Source organism: Leishmania mexicana, chromosome 17 (genome assembly GCF_000234665.1).
Source record: "Leishmania mexicana MHOM/GT/2001/U1103 complete genome, chromosome 17".
Classification (NCBI taxonomy): domain Eukaryota; phylum Euglenozoa; class Kinetoplastea; order Trypanosomatida; family Trypanosomatidae; genus Leishmania; species Leishmania mexicana.
In genome coordinates, this window is record NC_018321.1 from 547413 (window position 1) to 564041 (window position 16629).

Below are 16629 nucleotides of genomic sequence, written 5' to 3' on the forward strand. Positions count from 1 at the left end.
TCACTGGTCTCTCTGCCTGTTGTGGGCGTTGTTTGCTGTCTTCTCCCATCTCTCCCCTCCCGTCTCTCCCCTTCCATCTGAGGCGCCAACGACGACGGCGAGGCGGCAATCATGAGCGCATCGCGCTTTTCCCTTTGTCGGACGCGGGCAGCTGCCGATGAACATGTGCAAACGGGGAGGGAGGAGAGAGGATGGTTGCTCCCTTGTCCACGACGACACGACAGGTGCCCTTGGCCGGTGTACATGATGAACTCGTGGCACCCCCACGTGCGGCCATCAGCTCTCTGTCCTTCGGTGCTCAGCCCTGTGTGGTACGCCTATCGCTGCTTCATCACCGTGTCAGCGCCGTCCTCACGTTGTCTTTTACGGTGCCGTCTTGTATCGGCCTCTGCACTTGCGTTGCAGTCAGCGTGTCGCCATGCAGCATCCCAGCTCCCAGATCTGTGAAGAAGCTGGCACACCGACAGCTCACTGCACCCCCTCCGGCGGTGTTGAGCGGGTGGCACTGTCTACATGGACTGCGCAACAAGAGAGAGGCCCCTCCCCCTTCCCCCCTCCCCCCACACACCCCACCAACATGTGTAAGCACCCCTGCGACGGCGCAAGAAATTTGTCATGGCCCGTCTCGCGAGTAGCGTAATGTCTGCGTGGGCTCTCTCTCCCTCTCGCACAAGAAGACGCCGAAGTTGTGCTCGACCAGTGCCCCATCGCCGCGAATCGGATAAGGTGTGGTCCTGGCCACAGGTCTGCCTAAAAGGCTCAATGCGGCCCGCGCGTGTAGCGAAGGCGTGGTCCAACTTGTGCGCCCCCCAAAAAAAAACGCGGGCGGAGCGCTGAAAAGCTCACGCGGCCAGACGGAAGCGTCGGCGATGCGCCCCACACTCTTTCCATTCCTGGACCTTCTTCCTCCCTACCCAGTTGCGCGACAACGTTGACGTGCACGACCGCAACAGGAAAATGGCGCAGCCCCCGAGCTTTGCTCCTGCTTGGACTTGATCGTTCTGGTCTTATGCTTTCGTGCCGCTCCCCACCCTCCCCCTTCTTCCTCCATCTCGTCGTCTATGGGCCGGCGCCTGCGTGCGTGTGTGTGTGTCACCATGCACGGATGAACCCCCCCCCTCCCCCCGACAGACACGACCACCAACCTATCGCGGCACCTCGCCTCCCCCCTCCCCCGCCTCTACTGCATCAGCGGCCCAGCCACAGGCACGGAGGGAAGAAAGACGGCAGTCACAACGGCTCCTCCCCCCTCTCACGCCATCTTTTCCACCGCTTTTTTTTTCACTCGCCTCTTCGCGTCGCAGATTTTTCGATCAGCTTCGGGGAGGGGCTACTCTCACTGTTGGTTGTGCCTGTCCTTCTCTCCCCTCCTGCCTCACCACCACCACCACCACCATCGCTAACCCCCGCACCCCCCTCTTGGAGTGAGCGCTTCGACGCTGCTTGACTCGCCGCCGCGTCCCCCTCCTCTCTCTCCTTTTCTGTCGTCACGCGGCCTCATGACGAACCCGTCCAACTCCAACCTGCAGGCGCTGCGCGAGGAGCTCTGCGCGCCTGGCCTGGATCAGGGTCACCTCTTCGAGGGATGGCCGGAGACCGTGGATGAGTGCAACGAGAGGCAGGTCGCCCTCCTCACAGAGCTGTACATGTTTTCCAGCGTGTATCCCGGCGGCGTCGTTCAGTACATCCGTAACGGACGCGAGCTGCTGGCGCGTGAGAGCGAGGAGGTGGACTTTGCAGCGCTGGAGATGCCCCCTCTCATCTTCGAGGCGCCGTCGCTGCACCGGCGCACGGCGGAGAGGACAGCTCTGGAGAAAGCCGGCGCGGTGATGCTGTGCAAGACGGTGTTCGTGCTGGTTGCTGGCGGTCTGGGCGAGCGTCTGGGCTACTCGAACATCAAGGTGGGCCTGCCAGTGGAGACGGCGACGAACACAGCGTATCTCGCCTACTACCTCCAGTGGGCACAGCGGGTGGGGGGGAAGGAGGTACCGTTTGTGATAATGACCTCTGACGACACGCACGACCGCACGCTGCAGCTCCTGCGCGAGCTGCAGATGGAGGTGCCCAACTTGCATGTGCTCAAGCAGGGGCAGGCCTTCTGCTTCGCCGACAGCGCCGCGCACCTCGCCGTGGACGATACAGGAAGGCTGCTGCGCAAGCCGCACGGTCACGGTGACGTGCACTCCCTCATCTACAACGCGACTGGGAAGAGAGACGTGGCGCGGGACTCCGGCGACGGTACCGCGACGGCGCAGCCACTCGTGAACGAGTGGCTGGCGGCCGGCTACGAGTCCATTGTCTTCATGCAGGACACCAACGCCGGCGCGATGATCACAATCCCCATCAGCCTCGCCTTGAGCGCCGAGCATTCACTCGACATGAACTTCACCTGCATCCCTCGTGTGCCGAAGGAGTCGATTGGGCTGCTATGCCGAGCCAAGAAGAACAGCGGCGGTCCGTGGCTGGTCGCGAACGTGGAGTACAATATCTTTGCCGAGGTCTCGCGCACGCTTAACAAGGATGGCGGCGAAGAAGTCGGGGACTCCACTGGCTTCTCCCCGTTCCCTGGGAGCGTCAACACCCTCGTGTTCAAGCTCTCCAGCTACGTGGACCGGCTGCGGGAGTCGCACGGTGTCGTGCCGGAGTTCATCAACCCCAAGTACTCGGACGAGACGCGTCGCTCCTTCAGAAAGCCCGCACGCATCGAGTCCCTCATGCAGGACATCGCGCTGCTCTTCTCTGAGGACGACTACCGCGTCGGCGGCACCGTCTTCGAGCGATTTTCGTACCAGCCAGTGAAGAACTCGCTTGAGGGGGCGGCGGCGCTCGTGGCGCAGGGTAACAGCGCCTACTGCGCCGCCACGGCTGAGGCGGACTTCTACGAACTGCAGCGGCGCCGTCTCAAGGCCATCGGCCTGCCGCTCTTCTACAGCTCACACGCGGAGGTGACGGTGGCGAACGGCGCCGTTGGCGTGCATCTCTTCCCGATCATCGTGCTGGATGCCATGTGCGCGTCAAGCGGATCCCTCGACGACCTTTCGAGCGTCTTTCCGACGCCGGAAAAGGTGCACATCGATCAGCACAGCACCTTGATTCTTGAGGGTCGCGTCATTATTGAAAGCCTGGAGCTATACGGCGCACTCACGATTCGCGGCCCGACAGACCCGACGGCGCTGCCGCACGTAGTACGCAACGCTGTGGTGCGCAATGCCGGTTGGTCGGTACACGCGATCTTGCCCCTCTGTGCTGAGGGCGACAGCAGGTTGCCCGAGGTGGACCGCATCCGCGGATTTGTGCTGGAGAAGACGGCCATGACGGTGATGGACTGCCATACGAAAGGCGAGTCGGAGGCCGGTGAGCCGTCTGGTGCGGCTGACCCGGCCAAGCTGTAGGTGCTGTTGTCGCGAGGGTGCTTGCTTGTGTGGGTGTTCCAGAGGAGTTGAGTGGGCACCGGCTTTGCCGGCGCACCGAGCCGTCTTTCTCAGTGACGGCGCGTGTAGGCACCCCAGCGCGGGGGCACACGCCGGTGGGAGAGTGCCGTGTACCAGTCCACACACAGCGCGACACCGTTGGCCGTCTTACCTCCCTGCCATGAATTCCTACTTGCCCTTCGCATCTCTGCAAGCCGCAGCAGAAGGTGTAGGACGGCGGTGGGCTTTCACTCCCCCCTCCGGTGGCGGGTGTCGGCCACGGACACTTGCGCGAAGCACTAGTGCCACACCTTAGAAGCAATAACAACAGCTCAGAAAAGACGGAAACGGTATGTCGCGGCGACTCGGTGCCGTCAGCGAAGGGAGGGAGACCTGGCGGCCACTCTGCCCCTCCCTCCCTCCCTCCCACACGAATACATGCCACGTACACGGAGGCAAGCCAAACGGGCGTAGAGCCACGCTGCGGACCCGCGCATGCGGGCGGTTGTGCGTCTGCGTTCACTTGCGCACGCCGCGCTTCCACGCAGCCGTCGCTCACGTGAGGTCGCTCCGCGCTGGCCAGCGACTCGCCTTTGCCTCTGCTCCTCGAATGCATGTTTCTGTCCCTCACGAGCTCCCTTTGCGATGCTTTACTTGCACGAAGGACTCCGTACTCTGTCAATGTGCGAGAGCGGCACGGCATCGAAAGCCCTCCCCTCCCCCACCCCACCCGCCACACACCGCCACACCGCCACACCGGCGCACACGTGCGCACCGCGCCACTGCAGCTGTGTCTGCGCATCACTTCAGATCCACGCTTGTGCCTCAGCCAACGCTGCGCGTTTCCGGACCGCGCGCTGCGTCTCTGCCTGCCAAAATCCCTGGTGGCCGTCACTGCCCATCCTACGGCCAAAGACGCCCACACGCATACACCCTCTGTGCCAACGCGTGTATGCATCTCCCTCACTAGAGAGCCAAGCAACCCAGCTCTCTTCTATCGCTCATGCCAATCATTCTCCGTGTGTGCGTGACCATCGAGTCGGACGCGGCTCTGCCGTCGGCGTCAATGGCATCTTCGCCACACGCTGCTGCTGCGACGACGGCCCCCGCAGATGCGAGGAGTGCGCAACACCTCGACCCTCTACACCAACAGCGGCCTGCGCCACAGACATCAGCCCCAAGGCTGCCTAGCTCACCAGGGCTGCAGCATGACTCGGCTTCGCTGCCGAAGCGTCGTCACAGGTCGCTCCTGTGGCTATCGATGCAGGTGACGCTGACCACGACGGTGGAGGAGGTCCTCAAGCAGGTTCAGGAGACGGTGGAACAGCGCATGCGTACTTCAGTGTGCGCCGCCTACACACATGACCACCACCACGAGATCAGCCCGGGCGACAGCGCCCATTGTTCCCTAGGCAGCCCTACTTCGCTGCTGGACCGCAGCGGTGGCAAGGATCACCATAGCGGTTCCGTCGTGGATGGTACCCACGCAACTGACCCGTCGGTTTCTCGTACTCCTCATCCGACAGACTGTGTACACGAGGCGGAACTCTGTCTCTGCCTGCAAGACAAGGATGGTGAGTACCACTGGGTCGGCGGCGCGCACCACTTCCAGAAGGTGGCCGTGCTGCGAGCGCCGTTCGTCACGGAAGTGTGTCTCCGCACGCACGCCGTCTTCGAGGAAGAGCGGCGCCGGCTGCGTCGCGAGGCGCGGCAAGAGCGAACTTCATCAGCACGGTCGTCGTCGTTGTCATTGTCGCTGGCCTTGGCATCACACGCGTCGTCTCTACTTCCTAGCCTATACCGCAGCGCTGAGGACACTCGAAACGTCAGCGACAGCCGTGAGCGCAGCGATGAGCGTGCGGACCAGCGTGCTAAGAGCGCACAAGCAAAGCGAGGAGGTGCGTCCGGCAGTGACCCGGCCGCTTCGGCTGCCACAATGACAGCCAACGAAGACCATGCGGCTCACATGCTGACTGGCCAGTCGTTAGCGAGGAAGGCCAGCGGGCTAAGGTTCGCTTTCTTGAAGGGTGTTGTGGTGCCCATGGCCGTGCTGCGGCAGTGCAACCCTCAATACGCCATGGTTGGCAAGCACCACCCACACGGCCGCACCCCTCGACAGTATGCAGAGATGCGAGTACCAGCTGATATGCAGACGGAGCCACTTGATGACTCCCTGTGCAGCTCTGAGAATGCAGCGTCCAGCGGCACGGCACATGTCAATGCGAAGGAGTCGGTCCCTCATGCCTCTGGTCATGCGGAGACGTTGCCGCCACGAGTGACAGCGGTGCCAACTTCGGATAGACTTGGCGACACGGCATTGCGGTCTCCCGCCTCGCCGCACAGCACCAGCACCCCGGCAACTAGAGGCATCTCAGCTGAGACACCTTGTCTCGCTGCCGCGCTGATGCCGACATCTTCCTCGTCGCCGTCCGCGTCCTCGACGTCGACGCCACCAAGCCGCTCCGTGCCGCTTGACCGGTCGTGCGGAGCCGTCGAGGACGCCCATGGTCCCCGTTCCCACCCTTCGGTTCTCGACACACACCAAGCCCATCCCTACCACTCGACCGCGGCAGCGGCGGTGCGCACTGCTACAGCGGCAGGGCCAGTCCGCCTGGTGACGCACGCCACGACGGTGGAGAGGGGGAGCGAAGCGAATGACCCGCGTGCCACAGCGGATACACGGTGTATGCGAGGGACCGTCAAAGGGCAGGCGTGCGAGGCTTTAGCCAGCGAGGAAGCCGCAGCCCGCATCGCCTTGGCAGCAGCGCAGCAGGACTACACCGCCGCGCTAGCCGAGTACAGGGAAGTGGTGGGGTGTTCATCTGTCAAGTCCACCGCGGTAGGCGAGTGTGAGGTGCAGCCCTTGCAGCCGGCTCCGTGTGCTGATGCAGAGCTGGTGGCTCTCCTGCAGCGGAGGATTGAACTGCAGAGGCAGCTAGATGTGTGCCGGGAGGCGGAGCAACAGTGTGAGCTGCTGACCATGCTGGCCGAGCGCCTAGAGGAGGAGGTGCGGGAGCAGGAGGAGCGTCGCGTGCTGCGGCCGCCGCTACGCCACGGCAATGGCAGTGCTGCAGTCGTGACTGGCTACTAAAGTGATAGGGGAGGGTCTTTGTGTGTGTGTGTGTGGGTAAGTACGGGGGTGGCGGGGCGGAGGGACGGCGATCCCGTACGCACAAGCGTTCCGCAGAAAATATTCGACCGCCCTTTCTCTTCCTTGTAATTCGTGTGCCGAATATCTGCCGGTTGTCTCTCGTGCCGTGTGCGCGTACGAGGCACGGAGAACGATGAGGTGATGGGGTGCGATAGCCTTTCCCACAGCAAGCTTCCCCCTCCTCCTCCTCCAAGGCGGAAAGGAACGGGGCCACGTGACGCTACGCAGTGGTGGAGGAACTCGTCGCTTGCATGCGCATGCGGGGCAGGTGTGTATCTACGTATGGGCTATGTAACTCGCTTGATGGCATCCTTCGACGGCACTGGATGACACCGCGCACGTGCACCCAGCGTGGACTCTTTTAGCGGGCGCTTCTCGAAACGGTACGTGCATGCACCTTACACAGATGCGCGCCCACGCTCGCGGGCGCCGGTGTAAATGAGGTGCATGCCAGCGCACGCTGCCGCCCATACGCAATGGTGCCGCTCGCCACTCTTCCCCTGTTGTACACCGGCGGCCCTTCTTCTACCCCCGCATGGGTACACCCCGCGTCGGCCCCCCACCCCTACCCCCATCCATCCTTTACCTTCCCTTGGCTGTGCACGTTTGGGGCACTTCATCGTACCCACCCGCATCTGCAGCGCACGCTCTCATCCTGCTTGTGGGAGGCGTACCACCGACGTACCTTCCATACGAACCCATAGATCTGCGTCGTGGCCTTGCTGCTTTTCGTGCGTCTCGACGGGCTTGTTACTCTGGCGCAGGGGTGGGGGCTAGCGAACACACACGCACGTGCTCACGAATCGTAGACGCGGCTTTCTTCCCCCGCATCTTTTCTTGATGCGGAGTGCCCTCTCGAGAACAGGCACGAGGCACAGGCACCCCCAGACACACTAAAACTACCCCCATCACCCCACTACACATGCCGTCCTCCAGGGTGCACCCTGACGTGAAGGGAATGGTGGTCGTCGTGGACGTAATCCGCCCTCTTGCGCAGGAGACAGTCTCCCCCTCGCCAACGACGGCCCTTGCGGTTGAGCGCCTCGAGATCGACGTGAATGCTGTACCCTGTAACACAACGGCAGACACGCTGCTCACTGATGTGGCGGTGGCTCTGCAGGAGATGCAGCTGACCATGTGTGTCTCCCTGCAGGCGGCCGCGTTGGCATCAGGGAGAGTGTTGCCTCCGGTATCGTGGATACAGGAGGCCGTGAGGGTCAATGACAGCAGTGACTTAGACAGGCGGCAAGCCTCAGTGACCCCGTTTCTCAGGCGCCGCTACGCAGCAGCTGTGCGGCACGCACAGAACTCCGTAGACTCACGTCAGATGCCCACTGCGGCGCCTCCGTTGTCGTCCTCGCTGGTGCTTCGCATCGGGAGCGACTACGTCGTGGAAGACATGGCAGGCCACCCCAGCCCGGCAACCACCGTCTGGTCGGTTGTGCCTCAGTCAATGGAGGCCGCCAGCAGCGTTGCAGGCAAGGCACCTGCACAGGCAGCACTGCCTATCACGTCCTCACTCCATCTGCTGACACGAGACCCCGCGTCAGAGGGTGTCGCTGTGGAGGCACACGGCGCTCTGCACGCACCTCTTGCTGCTCTGCCGTCGCCATCGCGAGGCAGCGCTGCGACGATGATGGCCGCCCCCAGCCGCGTTCCTGACGGCGATCTGCTCCCTGGCTCTCAGACCACCGTAGCCTCCGCCGCCGTGAAGAGAGCTACCGCAGATATCAGCCAAGACGGGTGCTTGTCAATGCCCTCCCTTACTGTCGACTCCACCGCACCGCCACCTCTCCCGCAGCAGCAGCCACCGGCACCCGTCATGTCCCTCAAAGATGCCGACGCGGTCGCCTCCGGCCACCTGCAGGCCCACCAGGCACAGATGCTGCCTCGTGACGCTCAACGCTGCGACGACTCGCCCAACGCCAGCACCTCCGTTGCCGCCCCTGCGGAGGAGCGGAGCCGTCTTCAGCGCACTCTTTCCCGGACTGCGGCCGAGACTGCCGTGCAGGCGGAGGTGAAGCGCCTGCAGGCAGAGCACGTGCTCACCGGAGAGCACGGAGAAGGAGGGGCAGCGTCAGCGACGAGGAGGGGCGCTGGTGCGAATCTTAGTGATGCCGCCAGCGGCGATGCTTACAGCGGGACGGCGATACACACGGCAGGACGGCAGGACGGCGGCTCTGCCTCCGACACATTGTCTCCACCGCGACTCCGAGCGCACTGGCTTGCGGCCGTCAGAGAGGAGATCGGTGCCTATGAGCGCGAAGCCGCGACGCTGCGCCGGGCAACGGAGAAGGCACGCCAGTGGCGAGAGTCTACGAAGCAGGAGTTGCGCGAGGAGATCGCGCGCCTGGAGAGGGAAGCAGTCCAGCCGAGGGCGGCGCTGGGAGAGCGCGACGTGCTGCGGCGTCGAGTGGAGCAGCTGGAGGCGCAGTTGGCTGGTGCGAAGGCGGTGAAGGCGTCGCCACTTGCGACGCAGGGGACCGCAGCCGTGCTTCCACCAGCCTCAGCTGATGCCCAGCGAGCCAAGAGGGATTGCCGAGCGACAAGCGGTTCTGCCAAGTCGCACCGGCCGTGTGTGACAGCGGTGGCCGCGATGCCGGCCCTCGAGTGCTTCAGTGACACTTCCGCATTGGGGCATGGCGACTCCTCCGAGCAATTGTCGCCACCACCGCTACCTGAGCCAGCGTTGCCGCCGCCGTCACAGGCGTGCCGATCAGCGCCTCGCGGGAACGGACATACCGCGGAATTCAGCATGGGTGCGCATCGCTGGTCTGGCAGACGCGTTTTGCTTACCTATTGCGACAGGGCAGCAGCGCCAACAGCAAGCGCTGCGTATCCGCTGCCTGAGGCACAACGGCAGCCCTCGCCCAGTCGGAGTGGGCTCGGCATGGAGAGAAGCTTCCTGTCACCGTCCCTTGAGGCCGAGGTGCGGGGAGCGCTGGAGAGCGACGACGACGACGCCGGCTCGTCCGTCACAGACAGCCGCAATAACGGCACGGCGAGCGCAGAGGCAAGGGTCGGAGGTGGTAGCGGGTGCGACTGTGACACTATTGCGGGGAGGGGTGCGAAGGCGGGGCGGCAGCCACCTGCGGTGGGGACGCGACGGCGACGACAGCGATCGACTGCCACCGCGAGTCCCACTGCAGGTGACGCTTCATCCGAGATGCTCACGGCTTCTTGGATGACTGTGGATGCTGCGGCTCCTGCCGCGGCTTGTTCTGCCGTTGGAGCGACTTCGTTCTGCAAGGCCGTCAGGACCGCCTCGTCGCCGTACCCCGCCAGCCTCTCCGCGGTGTCTCCACGTCCGCACCGGGCGGGTGCTGCAGCGTTCACCGTCCTAGCTTGCTCCAGTGGCGGTGGTGAGGATGCCACGCGGCAGGGAGTAGGCACCTATCGACAACCGGGGAGAGGAATGGCGAACATGACGGCGACTGCCTCTGCTGCCGGATGCAGCGCCACTGCTGTCCATCGCGGACTCACAGGCAGGCACTTTGCCCGTATCGCTCTCGGCCGCGGTGACGTAACCTCGCTGCCGATGGACGCGTCGAGTGTGCGCGACAACAGCCGCCGCGGTCCTGGTAGGGGCGGGTCGCCATCACGACGGCTGGGGCATGGCTACCTGTCCCCGTCGTGGCGCACCCCCTCTTCCTCCTAAGAGGGGCAATTGTGGGGCTTCCAGAGGGCTTGCCCGCATTCTTCTGCCACCCGGACAATGATGCGACGACCCTCTCGCTCACTTTGCATGTCTGTGTGTGTGTGTTGCGTGCCAGCCTTCTCTCCTTCGCGTTGGGGAGGCCTCGGTCCGGCTCTACTGCCTCGTGTCTGCACTCAAAGGGCGCACCCTCCCCCCTCCCCACACCCCTGACCAGCCCCCATCCTGTTTGCCACCCGCTGCGACGTGATGGATACGGGCAGTGCAGGGGCCACCCCCTCCTCCCGCCCGTACAGGTCATCGAAGGGCGACAAGCAGCGACCCCGTGAGACCGGAATGCAGACCTCCGCTCCCCCCGCGCCAGCCGGGCGACGTCCCAAGGCGTCTGGCGACATCGCCCTATGACCGGTTAGACGGTGGGGATGGAGCCTCCCCCCTCCCCCTCCTCAACACAACAGGCGCCTTCTCTTACCTCCTCCGCCCCTCCTCTTCGTTTACGCTGATCTCTCGCACGCACACACGTGAGCGAGGGCAGGTATCACGCACGTACCGTGTGCGCATGTGTGCGTGTGTGTACGCTTAGAGGCACCCTTTCCCTTCACCCTACTTGCCGACCGCTTCTCCTCCTCCTGCTTAACCCTCTCTGTTCTCTGGCTTGGTTGTGCGTTGTTGCCTCTCGCAGCTCTTCGCTCACACACGTGTGTGTTGCCCACCGCCATTGACATTTGGCCTCCCTTCCCCATAGCTGTCCCCATAGCTCTCCCCATACCCCCCCCTCCCTCCCCCGACTCCACTCCACACCCAAAGTGTGCGCGCCACCTCATCCCTCCCCTCTCCCTTCGTGAGCCGCTGAACACGCGCATACACGAGCAGTGCTCTCATCTTCCCCACCCCAAATCCCACCGATCTCACCACACGGACTTGCCCCTCGCTCGCTTGCTCGCATCGTGGCGGCGGCCGACGCCCTCCTCCTTGTCACTTGCGCCTCCGCTTCTACAAACTCCCCTCTCACCCTTCCTCCACTTCGCGCGTGCTGTTCGCCAGCGGCGAGTGCACTCGCCATCCTACACAGACGCGAAGTGAAGCCAGCTCTGCACAGGTGTAGGCCCGCACGCGCGGTGGGAGCACTTCCTGCTGGGGCCTGTTGTATGCGGCTGGCACCCCAGCGTCTCAACGGGCACACTCGCGCACACTCGCATCTACGGCACGCATCACGGTAGATGTCGGGCTTTTGCGGTGCTGCGGCGACAGCAGCGGAGGAGTCGATGGCGCCGCCGAACAGCCCACCGGAGCGCGAGGTGACGGCACCGATGCATGACATACCCGCAGACGTCGGGTTTGGCGCAGCAGCGCTTCCCCACAACATCAGCAGCTGGGAACTTCTGGACGTTGAGACGGACGGGGACCCTGCAGCCTTTTCGGGGTCGTCGCCAATCCAAGCTGGCCGCCGGGCCACCTGCGTGGAGGTTGCCGTGGATCACGAAGATGGCGGGGGCCACGCTCTGCAAGCGTCGGCAGCGACGAAAGAGCTGAGGGCCGCCTCTGGGGAGCCTCCCGCTGCACTTCTGCAGTTGTTCGACACAGAGAGCCGCCACACCGCAGACGACACCCCGTCGGAGCACGCGCCAAGCGGCACCCCCGCTCCGAAGGGGCGTGAGCACCACCGCTTTGGCGTCGGCAAGTTAGCAGAGGCGCAATACTCCTTCACCCGCAGTGTGTCAACAGTGTGGTCCCTCCTCTCCACTACCTCTCAGGCCCACCTGCCTGTGGTTAGCACCGGCCTGTGCCCGGTGCTGGGCCCGAAGACGACTGCCACCCCCAAAGACGCTTGCTGTCTCGGTATCGCCGTCACAGAGGCCACCTCTACTGGCCAGCCCGGTGCTCACGAGCAACAGGATCACAACATCAACTCCTTGCACGCGAGCTCGGGGATGGCGGGGACGTGGAGGGTAGATTCCCTTCCGAGCTCACTGCCGCTGGCGCCACAAAGCATTGGCGTGTCGCACTCCTCCTACGAGGCGGTCACGGAGCAGGCGAGCCATGGCACCGGTGCGTCAAGCTCCGAGATGCCAATAGGCGCCGTGACGAATGCTATCCTCATCCCTCGCGTCATCAGTGTCGCGACGACGTCTCTGGCGAGCGAGGGTGAGCTGTGCATGGGTGAGTCCCGGCGGGCGGGTGTGTGGACGCCGGTCTTCGCGGATACTAGCACGCTCAGCGATCAAGTTGCGATGACCTCGATCGCGTCGTCACTTCCGTCGCCTTCTCAGGGCGCACCTGTGCTGTCAGAGGACAGTATTCGACGGCTCGGTGAAGAGGTGGCAGCCAGGGAGACGCAGGTGGCTGCTGTGGCGATGGCACTGGAAGGTCAGCTGGAGCTTGATGGGCCCCCATCCATGCCACCATCGCCTTCCCCCGATCCCGGGACTAGCGCGGGGCCGAGGTGCGCGTGCGAGCAGCCAGCCGAGCTACTCGCGTGGTTGATGAAGCCTTTGGTGTCGCTGTGCGACCATCGGCCGCATCCATGCACCTGCGAGGAGGGTCGGGCGGGAAGCGGTGCGGCGAACACCCCAGACACGGGTCTAGCCGGAAGCGCCTCCGCGCAGAGCAGGCAGTGTGAACAGAGGAGAGCGGCGGCGTGGCTCTCCCGGCGCATGTCCTTCATCTCTTCGTCATCCCTTGCCACATCGCCGCTGCCCTCGGCTATGCCCAGCACCACCTTTCCTTCAGCGGCGGCGCCGGCCACTTCAGCTGCCTCGTCCTCCATCTTCACTCTGGAGTCGTCGCTGCTTTGGTCGCAGGCCTGCATCGTGTGCGCCGGCAGCTCGCAGCGCGCGCTCAAGGGGCTGCACCAGCTGTGCGACTATGTGTGGCAGGACTTGAAGAACCACTGGTACCCGCAGCTGCGCCTCGTGCTCGGCGATCACTCGTCGGCGCGCAAGATCCGCTACGGGTGTCGCGCGCGTCGTCGTTTCGAACCGAAGCGCACGTCAGAGAACGGCGAGAGCGCCACAGCGACAAGTGATGCCCCTACGGAAACCACCGCGGGAGTCTCTCCCGCCGCCTGTGGCGCTGCCTCCACCTCCCGTGTAGAGGCAATGCGGTATCGCAGCGTGTCGTCGCCATGCTTCTTCAACGGTGACGTTCGCATCACCAACGACTCAGCAGCGCATCCGTACATGTCGTGGAGGGATAGGGCGGCGACGGCAGCGACTTTCCATCTCCATGCCAGTAACAGCAACAGCACCAACAGCAGTGGTGCCAGCAGTCCGCTGCCGTCTCAGTCCACTAAGGAGGGTATGCGACTCTACGCCGTCATGACCGCCGAGGCCGTTGCGTCAGCCGCGCAAGGTCTGCTGGTGTTTCTACTGTGAGGACAGAGGCCCCGGAGGCCCTCACTCCGAGCGCGCGGTCTTCATTTCTCTTCTCTGCAAAGAGCCCGCCGTACTACTTGTGATGGCGGTGCTGACGGTGGCAGCGGCAGGAAGCAAAGGTGTGTGTGTGAGGGGGGGGGGCGCCCTGTTACACACGTGCGGCCCTCGTCCTCGTTCGTGTGCGACTTCCGCCCCCGCCATCATCCGGTGTGTGCGTGTTGTCGCCTCCCATACTGCGCCAGCTTCTTTGCTGTCGTGCCATCTCGCGTCCTTCCTGTTTCTTGTATTACCTGCTTGAACGATGTATTCAGCTCTGACGATGGAGGAGCATAGAAGGGCTGGCGTGCGTGTGTGCATGCATGTGTGTGTGTGTGTCTGTGTGTCGGGACGCAGTGCACCGAAAAACTATAATCCCCCCCCCCCACCCACACACTCACACCCACAAAAGCTCGTGTCACATCTGCGTGTACACCCGCATTGCCGCCCCCCTCCCCCACTGACGACCTCATCTTTCCTTCTCTTTCTTTTGCTTTATTTGGCGTCCACGGCGGTCGACTGAGCCCGACGCTGTGCCCCTTTATTTCGCTTGCCTTTCCTACTTAGTTTCCTCCTCCTGCTGCTGCTGCTGCTTCGCTACTGCTGCTGGCGTATGTTGCTCGTTGCTGCGATTGTTGAGTCGTGTGTGCGTGCTGGGTGCTGTGCGTGTGTGCTGGCGTCATTGTCGCGCCAAGCGCACAATTCTTTCTGTTGCGGTGCTTCCCTCTCCCAATTTTCATTTCTTTTGGGTTTCTCTCTGCTGAACCAGAACCCTTCTGGCGATGTGTCCGCTCTGCAGGAGTGCATCGTCTCCCCGCCCCGCCCCGCCCCGCCTCTCCGTTACGCTTCTGCTGCCTTCGCTTGTCGCTGAGGGTGGTGGTGGGGGGGGGGCGACATCTTTTCGCCATCGTTTGTATGGACGTGTTGCGTGGTGCGGGTCTGAGGTGTGGAGTGTGAGGTGCACGCCGCTTCCCGTTGATGCATGTACACGTATATCTTGTATATATATATATGTATACATGCCATTATCTGGTGAAGGCGTGCCTTGGGGAGTGCGTGCCGACGACGAACTCGCGCGCGCCCTCTCCGTCTTCTCATCCCCATCTCCTCCTCTGCTGGCTCCTTCGTCAGCAAGCGGGTGAGGGTACGAGTCCCCGCGGACACCGTATTATTTCCCTGAATTCTGTACGCCACTCATTGCCGCTCGCACGCATTCCGCGCGGTACGGCGGTGTGGCGCGATCGGGGGGTGGGGTGGGGTGGGGCGATGGGGCCTTTCCTTCTGCCCCATGCAATCGATAACTTTACTTTACCCCGGGTATTGGTGGTGGTGGTGGTGTTCCCTCTCGTTTCCGTTTTTGCTGCGGATGGGCCGCATTGACCGCACGGCCCCGCCTTTTCTTGCTCCTTCTTTCGGCTGTCCATGCCATCATAGTAAGTCCCCATGCCCATCCAACCCCCGCTTCCTGTCTCTCTTCCCGGCGAGACAGGGAGCGGGATGGACCGGTGGGGCCGACCTCTCAGCAGTACGCAGGCGCAGGCATACACGCGTATCTGCACTCGTGAACTCTACGCACTCTACTCCTGCCGGGAGGGCCTCGGTGTAAGCGGCACGATCGCACGCACCGCCCTCCCAGAGGTCGGATCGACGGAGGCGAACATGCCGACTCGCTGGATGGCCTCGGCGTCACAGTACACACACCCACACCCACACACATACATACGCCTTCCCTCTCTAGTTGATTTTCGCTGTACATGCGCAGGCTGCCGTGTACCATCCATTTGAACCAGCGTCTTCCCGCTTCTCACATGTGTCGCTGGCGCGCTTTTCTTTCGGTATTGCCCACACCAGCTTTATATTGCGTCGGGGGGGGCCCTTGTGCGTGGCCGTTCACCTCTCCTTCAACTTCTCCACCCCTCACAGCGCCCCCTCCCCCCCCCCGCACATCACACACGCACCTCTCCTTACCATAGTTGTTCGTCTACGTCTCTCTGTCTCGTCGTTCGTCGATGCTTGCGTGTGTGTGCGTGTGCGCCGGTGAGCAGTCCTCACCATCCATGTGCCGGCCCTGCCCCCCCCCCTCTATCACGCCTGGATACCGGTGGTTCGCCCTCCCCCTCCCCTACCAGCTCTCCTCGTTCTTTGTTTCCTTTTTTTCTGTTCAAGGCGTGTTGCGCATGTTGTGTGCTGCCCTTCTCTGCGAATCCCCGTGGTGGTGGTGGTGGTGCTCTCTCCCTGTTCCCTTCTTGCTGTTTCTCTTCCCGCTGCGTGCCCACCGTGGCCGATGATGATGAGGATGATGCCGCTCCACGCCACGACGCGGTCGAGTCGCATCCGAGCGCATGCCTGGCCTCTCTGTCTTCTCTCTTGCACATGCCGGCTTGCAGCTGATCAGCTACTATGGCTTCGTCTGCGCGCGCGTGTGTCGAGTGAGTGCACAGGACCATGTACTACCCCCCCTTCTCTCTCGCGCTCCCCAGTGCTGCCCCTTCTTCGCTTTTTCCTCTGCTGCTGTCGTTGTTGGGACGTCTGCCGCAGTGGTCGGTGTCGCCGCTGTCCCCTCTCAGCGCGTATAGAGCAGAGATGACGGTGGTGGCGGGAGGAGAAGGGGAGAGACGAGGGAGAGGGAGATGCGCTCGCCAACGCTCGGCTGTCCGTGTGTCTCCTCATTCCCTCTCTCTGCTTCCCCGTGCGTCTGTGCTCGCGCTTGGGCCTTCTCCGTCTCCGTTGCGTCGTCCCTCTCCGTCCGTCCATGCCTTCTTCTCTCGTGTACTTTCTGGCAGCGGCGTCCTTTGTTGCTTCTCATGCTCTCTGAGCTCCCCCCTCCCCTTCCCCCCATCATCATCTTCTTCCTCCCCGGCTGTCGAGGCGTCTGCGTCGCAGCACTCCAGCGGCAGTGCCATCAACTCATGAAGGGAAGGAGTGCATCGACGAAGAGGTGGGGGCGAAACCGCAGACAGGCGCAACAACGCGCCGCGCACAGGCCAAATGAACGCGGACGTG

General features: G+C 63.3%; 4 protein-coding genes across 4 annotated transcripts; all 4 read left to right on the forward strand.

The window, feature by feature from the left end:
- Positions 1-1499: 1499 nt before the first annotated feature.
- LMXM_17_1160 (conserved hypothetical protein) lies at positions 1500-3392 on the forward strand (the record flags this gene model as incomplete). The annotated part of the gene is made up of 1 exon (XM_003873932.1): positions 1500-3392. The coding sequence occupies one exon, from the start codon at positions 1500-1502 to the stop codon at positions 3390-3392; it is 1893 nt and encodes a 630-aa protein (XP_003873981.1).
- A 1279-nt stretch (positions 3393-4671) lies between these two features.
- Positions 4672-6501, forward strand: LMXM_17_1170 (hypothetical protein, unknown function; the record flags this gene model as incomplete). The annotated part of the gene is made up of 1 exon (XM_003873933.1): positions 4672-6501. One exon carries the CDS (start codon positions 4672-4674, stop codon positions 6499-6501), a length of 1830 nt encoding a protein of 609 aa, XP_003873982.1.
- Positions 6502-7483: 982 nt separating this feature from the next.
- LMXM_17_1180 (hypothetical protein, unknown function) lies at positions 7484-10219 on the forward strand (the record flags this gene model as incomplete). Its single annotated transcript, XM_003873934.1, has 1 exon — positions 7484-10219. One exon carries the CDS (start codon positions 7484-7486, stop codon positions 10217-10219), a length of 2736 nt encoding a protein of 911 aa, XP_003873983.1.
- Positions 10220-11436: 1217 nt separating this feature from the next.
- Positions 11437-13590, forward strand: LMXM_17_1190 (hypothetical protein, unknown function; the record flags this gene model as incomplete). The annotated part of the gene is made up of 1 exon (XM_003873935.1): positions 11437-13590. One exon carries the CDS (start codon positions 11437-11439, stop codon positions 13588-13590), a length of 2154 nt encoding a protein of 717 aa, XP_003873984.1.
- Positions 13591-16629: the final 3039 nt, after the last annotated feature.